Source organism: Seriola lalandi, unplaced genomic scaffold (genome assembly GCF_002814215.2).
Source record: "Seriola lalandi dorsalis isolate HSWRI2012SDOR001 ecotype SW California unplaced genomic scaffold, Sedor1 jcf7180002054968, whole genome shotgun sequence".
NCBI lineage: Eukaryota > Metazoa > Chordata > Actinopteri > Carangiformes > Carangidae > Seriola > Seriola lalandi.
Window position 1 is genome coordinate 842,222 of NW_019525519.1, and position 8,253 is coordinate 850,474.

The window sequence follows — 8,253 nt, forward strand, 5'->3', positions numbered from 1 at the left end:
CCCCACCTCACCTCAGAGAGCCATTACTCTCCCCTGCAAGACTAGGCCAATCAATAGCAGCCCACTCAGCCTGGGGAATGGAGCTACACTTAATACAGCTCTAGTGTCACAGCCTATTCACTCACCACAGACACACACACACACACACACACACAAACACAACATGCATACACAAGGATGGGGGAACAAATAAGGCTGAAGGAAGGGTAGAGGTAGAGAGGAGAGGAGGGGCGGTGATCACTGTGATTCTGAACTGCTAAGCAACAGACCCCTACTCCATCTATTTATCTCAACCCCTCTCTTCCCATCTCCTCCTCTTCCTCCTCATTTTCCATGAAGAGGCAGAGCAGACTGGAGAAGACGCAGGGCAGACTAAATAATTAAGAGAGAAGGAAGAGAAGCAGTTGAGGGGAAGAAGGAAATAAAAGAGACAAGGGTCGTCTACCAACAGTTTCATTCTCTTTCTGCAGCTCGCAGAATCTGTGTACTTCTAAGCGTCCTGTACATGTATATCACACAATAAAAAAATACAAACAGCTATTATTCCTCTATTATTCCTCTATCATTCCCTCCTCTTCCTCCTCCTCTCTCACAACACCCCACACAACCACCACCCACTCACCACCTCCTCATACACCCTAATTCCTTTTCCTTCTGTTCAAACACAGTACCTGCCAACCAGACATAGACCAGGCTCAACGCACACTTTTCATAACCACATTTACAATACTTACAGCTGGTATGGGCTCAGGGAGATGTTTGAGAGAGTGGTTACATGTTTGCATTTGTGCATCTATGTATATTTCCCCTTATCTTCCTTTTTAAACCACGAACAGACATGTGTGTCCATAAGCCTCTTTCCTCTATCAAACCTCCAAGATTTCCTCCTGTCCATTTTCAACCCCCTTGCTCCAATTTCCATAGTCCCCCTCCCCCACATCATTGTGCCATCTGATAGGAGAAAAATCATATATGAGGTGTTTGATTGGCACTCAGCTGGTGTCATCTCTGCCATATGCTCCTCCCTTTCCATCCATACAGAGAGAAGATGGCCACACATGCTGGCCCTGCAGGGAGCTAGAGGAGGCAGAGGAGGAGTGAAGCACAAGCCTTCATCCCCAGAGTCTAAAACAGGCTCATCAGCTTTCAACCTGCACTTCATTAGCTGTACTGATTGTCACTTGCTTGGTGTGTAGGGGTGTGTGTGGTTTGGTGAGGTAGGGGTGGGGGGGTGGGGGGGTTGCAGGCAGAGAGAGAGAGAGAGAGAGCGAGATATAGGGGGAGAACACAGGAGGCAGAGACAGAAGGAAAGGAAAGGAAAGGAAAAGAGAGAAAGAGAGTGCTGTCTCAGTCCCAAGCTGTGTGTGATTAATGTGAAGCTCCTTTCTCTATCGCCTCCTCTATTACCAGTCCCACTCTCCCAGACTGCCTCCACACTTGACCGCTCAAGCTAAGCCCAACACACACACACGCACGCGCGCACACACACACGCAGCAGCGACAAACAAACAAACCAAGCTGTGGTCAGAGGCTGTGGCCAAGTATCCCTGCATAGATGGCACCTTTTACTTCGGCCACTGACCCAATCAAAAAGCCAAAGAAGTCACCACAGCTCTTCAGCAGGTTCTTTCATTCAATGGCGGAGCCCAGGAGCTGTAGCAGTGAATCCCACTGGATCACTAAGCCTTGACAGGAAGACATCACTGCACAAAAATGTTTTAGTGTTGCCAAATGGCCCCTACCAATCCTGTGCTACCACCCTCCACCACCACCTTTGCCAAAACAGCCAAGCACAGCCAGCACCAGCTATGCCAGGCAGAAGGTGCTCTCCTCCACCCCGCCAACACACCCACCCTACCCTACCCCTCCTCCTCAACCCTCCTCCCTCCCAGCATGCATTACAACAACATCAGCACTTAATTAAACAGTCCATTTCACACCTGGTGTGCATAGCAGTGCCCAGCCAACCCTGCATCCATATGCCACCCCACCAGCACACGCACAAGCACAAGCCTCAACACGTGCACTCAAACAGACGCGTGCGCGCGCACACACACACACACACACACCCACACACACCCACACACACACACACACACACACACACTCATACTTACAGATGCACAGCAACCACTGATGCACACAAACACCACACACACCTGCTACTACAGTCTTGGCCATGCACTGACAACACAACACAAAGCCTGTAATCTGCATCACTGAATGGGGGGAGGGGAGAAGCATGCAGTGTGTGTTGCTGTGCCAGCGAGGGAAAGGAAGACGGTACAAGATGGCGGATGGAAATGAGAGGAGCAAATCTCTGTGCCTTCTGCTGACTCTACAAACTGTATATTATACTTAAATGCTGCTTCCCTACTGAACAGAGTCATGAGAGGTGTAAGGTTGCTGTGTGTGGAGAGAGAGAGAGAGAGACAGAGAGAGAGAGAGAAGGGGAAAGCAAATGAGCTTGTTTGTGAGTGTTTCAGGGACAGTCACAGCCTGAAGGGTTTTGCCTTCAAGAAACACACACACACACACACACACACACACACACTGAGCACAGCGAGGCTGTGTGAGCTCCAGGCAGGCTCCAGATGGAGGGGTCAGAGACACACTGCCCCGCTGTCCCAGCATGCTCTGGGCTCCCATAAACAAGGGGAGCCTCCGGCCACACACGTACACACACACACACACACAAACATACGCACACACGGACACACGCAAGCTGACAAACACCTCAGGTTTTCACAAATCTACTAATTACTTCCGATTCCTCTTTTTTCCAGCCAATTCACTCCATCTATCTTGTACACCTTTATTCTCCCTCTCTTCATTCTCTCTCCAGGCAGTGTACTACAGTTGGTATGAACGCAGTCATGAAATTCTGGTGGTGTGTATGTGTCTGAGAGTGTGTGAGAAGAAGCAACCGAGAGGATTAAACCAGGATCTGCCTAATTAATCAGATATCAGCAGGCCTGCCTTTTTGAGGCAGTATGTTATCTGTCTCTGTGCGTGGTGTGTGTTTGCTCGCACATGTGAATGCTATGCGAGTGTACATGGGATGAGAGTGTGTCCTTTACACTGCTCTGATACTCATTATCCATCACCTCCCCACTTCAGTGCAGCACTCAGTACACAGAGCTATTCATTATACTCGCCACAGACAAGTGACGATGTATGTGTCTGTGTGTATGGCTGTGTGGGTGTGTATATAAACAGCAGCCGTGCTCAGGGTCTTAAATCAGTTCAGCAGCCGGTGGCAGTGATACTAGTGCACAAACCTAACTAATTCCTCCAGGCCTTAGGACACTGAGTCATGGCACCTCATATATACTGCACTACTCACCTCAAAGCATCAACCAGAGGGTGAGAGAGACAGAGAGAAAGAGGGGTTGAGTCAAAGCAGCTAATGAAAGGACAGCAGGCTGCAGCATGCTAAGAAATCACAAGGCTTATACAGTTGCAAAGACAACTGTTTGCATGTGTGGGGGTGTTTGGGTGTGTGTTGCCTATAAATACAGGCCCTGCAGACAGAGAGGTGACTGGAGCTCCAGGGGCCTCATGCCTCTCTCCCCACCCCAGACCCGACGCTCCTAACACGGGCAGAGTGGCCCCTTATTCCTGATGGCTGAGTCACCCACAAATCACTGCCTACACCAGCTAGGCCACACAGTCAGCAGGCCTCAAAAATAACAAAGGGGCTTTTGTGTGCTTTTAATATAAAGGTGGTAGAGCTTTATCAGACACGATCTTGTGTATGTATGACAAAGACACAGACGTGAGCTCTCTGCCTCGGTAGATCATGTATTACAAATGGAACAGAGCACACTCATTCTCACCTCCCAATACAATGCAAAATAAAAAAGCAGAAGTATTAAAAAACATGACTAAGAGAGCACAGTTTTTGTGTTCTCCAGCTGCAACTGATAAAAAGGAGGAGAAGCAACAGAAATAAGAAGGACAATTCCAGTGGAAAAAAGGGGAGTCCACAGTATGTTAAAATGAAAAGATGCTGGAGGTGGACTCTGGAAGTGGATTTTTCTTTTGGAGAGAGAAAGAGCAAAGAAGTAATAGGGCTGGCATGCATGGTTGAGGGAATGAAAAGAGATGAAGGGTAGAAGGATTGAGAGGGAGGTGAGGAGAGGCCAGGGCTGAGCGCTCTCTCTCTCTTTCTCTCTCTCTCTATGGGCAATAAATCATTTGCTTGGTTCTGGGTCCCAGGCTGCAGTGGGCTTGGGAACAAGGTGTCCAGGGAAAGACAGGAAGGAGGGGACCATCTGATTTAAGAGCCAGAGCAAGGGTGGACAGCTGGGGTAGCTGGGCCTCTCTGGAGCCAAGGCATATAGCCACACACAGACACACACACACACACACACACACACACGCGCAAGCCAGACAAACGTACACACCCTCATTAAACTCCAAAATGAGAATCTTCCTACTGAGACTCTCCTGTGTAGATTCTGCTTTGTACACTTTGTATGTTTATGTGTGTGTAATCAAGAGACACTGGGCACATACTTGCATGTACGTTAGGGGCCAACGTTGAATTTACAAAACATAGCAAGAAACCCACAAACCTCTCCCTGAGCACCTACACAAAAACATTTATATAGATCTTTGAGCAAGCATGTTTCAGCCTTAAAGGGTTGAGCTCTGACGTAACACTGTATGAGTCAGTAACCAGTAATTCAACCACCTGATGCTTATTTCATATTCACACAACCACAGCGCAGAGCTCAGAGAGATGGGAATTCTACTGCATGTTTCATGTGTGTGTATGTGCAAAGACAATGACAAGGAAGAACGTATGACGGGAAATTGGAGACCCAACACACACGCACGCATTGACAAGCACACCCAAGCGTACGTGCAATCACACGTAGGACATTAAGTGGGTCAGCTAGAGTGGCTCCTCTTCGTCCCCGCATCTCCAGGGACACCAACTAATTCAATTCTGTGTGGATATCACTCCATTGCCATTAGCAGTTCTGCACTCAGCTATACATACTGACAATAACACCTACATGTATTCACACACACACACACACACACACACACACACACACACACACACACACACACACACACACACACACTATATGACAGCCACACACACACAAACACAAAAAGAACAGATATACAGCCACACATGTTCAGCGCACAGGAGGTACAAAACACCTAGTCCATCAGATTTACAGGTAAGGGTCAGTGTGGCTGGACGTAACAATACATTTAGTTCTCATACTATTGTAGGATCATGGTTTGATATCACAATATTTTCAACAAAAGATTTTTTGTCAGACACTAGGACTGAAAAGAGGATTTAAAACCAAACTGCAAAGCATAACATGTAAAAACATTTTTTTTTTTTTTTTTAAAGTAAACCTTAATACTTAATTCCATCACCTGATGAGCGTGCACAGTAGAAGCCACAAAAAGACGTGCACGTTTGCACAACCAGTTTACGTCTGTATATTAATTCAGACTAGACAACAGTCAAACAGAAATATTATTACCATCAACATCTAGATCACTTAAACTGGACAATTTCTTTTTGGGTTCATTTTGTGATGCATGTCTGGAAAGTAGTATAATGCCAATGCTGAAAACTGCTATCATTCTTTCTGTGGTGAAAACGAAATTTAGACCAGCTGAAATCAAGAACTCTACTGCGCATATTGGCAAATTCTTGTGTCACATCCCTACATGCGGTGTGACTTTACCTCGAGGTTCTTCGGCCTGTTTTGCCAGTTTACGGAGGGCTGCAGCGAATCCAGAGTGAGCAGACTGGGTCGCCGGGCTTCCATTGGCTACAATAGAACCGTTGAGAGGTGACGGGGTGAGGGGGCTGACCGTCGCCGTGGTACGGGTCGCCGTGGAGATCATTCCTAACGATGGTGACTTTGGCTCATGGCTCATGCCTACAAAATGGACAAAGTGGAAAAGAATGGGAAAGGTTTAATATCCAGTACTGCCCTCAGTGCTATACAGACACACATATGTTCTACAAGAGACATGGAAAGACCAACGCAGACAAATATGTGTGAAAAGAGTAAGGCTTAGCGGTTTCCTTGGACACGGAGATTGTCAGGACAAAGTGTGGTGCTGGGTATCTATTTGTGACAGCTGGGGTGGATGGGGATTGGTGAGGGGCAGAGGGGCTTTGGTTGTATGGCTTAGGGTCAGAGGTGAGAGGTTAGGAGGGCGGGTCACCCTCCCTTGCTCTTAAGAGCTCCAGTCTGGCTGTGTGTCTGCCAGAGGTCCATGGTCATAGAGTTTACATAACACCTCTACTGAGCATGCTCTAACACTATCAGGGTGATTTTATTTCATACTGCGAGTATTATATGCTGTATGTTATCGCCATTTATGCATCGAGTGTGTCCCCCCCCTTTTTTAATTTAATTTCTAATTAATTTATTTTTTAAATGTGACTCATGCCAGCTGGATATTTATGAATTTTAACAGTGAGTTTTAAATGAATTCTTGAATCAAGGGATCAGAGACTTGGCAAGCAGAACAAAAAAAGATTACGCAAACTTTCAGCCCAACAGTCAAAAATGAAGAGTTAAAGAGAGAACAACAGTGAAAAGGATGATGTTTTTTTAGTGTCATGTCTCTTTCTAGCTTCAGATTTTTGTAAGAGGGGAAAAAGGGTGAGGAGCGTTGAGACGGCTGTCCCTTTCCTCCCTGCGTGTATTTGTGTGTGGTGTGTGTGTGCGTGCGTGCATATGTGTTGAAAGGTGACACCGTGTTGACAGCCCCTCGGTCAGTGGAATCCCTAAACGCCAGAACGGCGTGTGATAGCCCTACGTGCTCGGGCAAAACACAGTCATTCACACACGCGTGCCCACACACACACACACACACACACACACACACACACACACACACACACACACACACACACACACACAAGCACAAGCACAAGCGTTGAGAGTGGGTCAAAGGACAGCAAAAGTTCAGATTAGTGTAGATTGTGCGTGGCACAGGTATTAACCATTGCACCAAAACACACACGCTGTGGTTTGTTGAGAATCCTCCTTAAGTCAGAATTCAAAGTAAACTGCCAGCTAACACAACAACTTCAAAGACAAAGACAGTCACTGAAATGAAAGCTGCTTTCTAACAGTATATCAACAGCACAATTAGATAAGTAGGAGTTATATCTGGGTTTACCCAAGAGTCTAAGAGGGCTATAAAAAGATCATGTTCCCTCCTGAGAAGAGAGCGGAGGCACAGCACCCCGTGTAAGAGTGTGTGTGTGTGTGTGTGTGTGTGTGTGTGTGTGTTTGAGTGGACACGCACAGCGGCAAGTCAGGCATGAGAGAGTGAATAACATTCCCAACACCTCTTGAGTTGTCCTGCCTGTAACCTCCCAGTTACCCAGTGCACTCCGAATGAACCCAGGACACAATTAATAATGGAAATCAACAATGACCACTGTCTGAGCAACACACACGGCGCCATTGAGAGACTGGCCAAACAAGTAAAAACCACACACCAACTGCTCAGTCCGGTAACGTGACTTTGTCAAGACATTAAGAGTGCTGCTCCTCCCTCTCTCTTTGGAGAAAGTGAGAAAAAGTCAGACAAGGTAGTAAAAGAAATATACAAGAAACTTCTTGCGAAAACCAACATACTATCCAGGCACAGAGTATAGTGTATTTAAGTCTGTACCAACCACACACACAAAACCTCAGCGCTAACAGACACACATGCGAGTAACGTAGTGAAAGAAGAAACAGATAGCACATAGCTTGACAAACACACACAGAGGCACACATCCGGAGGTCTGGCAGTGGTTCATGACCCCCCCCCACCCGATAGATTAAAAGCGTGGCCAAAGCTCCTTACTGCACAAAGGAGTGGAGCTGCCTGGATCCCCCATGGCTGCATCTTCACGTTGAGCCCAGCCCAGCACACACCGGCAGCCGCCGACAGGACACACACCATCTTCCTGCTCCTCTCTCTCGCTCTCCGTCTATTTATCTCCTCTCGCCCGTCCACCCTGTCTCTTTCCCTCCCTGCCTGCCTGCCCGCCTGTCTTCCTGTCTCTCGTGGTGCCGCTCACAAAGACCGTTTAGAGCTTATCTAACAAAGCAACACACCACACACGCTGCCTATCTCTCCCCTCCTTGCTCTCTCTCTCTCTCTCTCTCTCTCTCTCTCTCTCTCTCTCTCTCTAAGTGAGAAAACAGAAATTCTTAGCCTAGCAGCTGCTGCGATGTCACATGACCCCCCCCCCCA

General features: G+C 47.4%; 1 protein-coding gene across 5 annotated transcripts in view; it reads right to left on the reverse strand.

The window, feature by feature from the left end:
• gse1b (Gse1 coiled-coil protein b) overlaps positions 1–8,253 on the reverse strand; it is a 168,419-nt gene that overhangs the window by 19,583 nt on the left and 140,583 nt on the right. For 4 of the 5 annotated variants that reach the window (XM_087170896.1, XM_023395749.2, XM_023395750.2 and 1 more), the window contains one exon: positions 5,727–5,924. In XM_087170896.1, the coding sequence (XP_087027022.1) occupies positions 5,727–5,924 (198 nt within the window). Of the gene's footprint in view, positions 1–5,726; positions 5,925–7,860; positions 8,147–8,253 lie in introns of those variants that run through there. The other variant, XM_023395751.2, reaches the window with a different exon arrangement.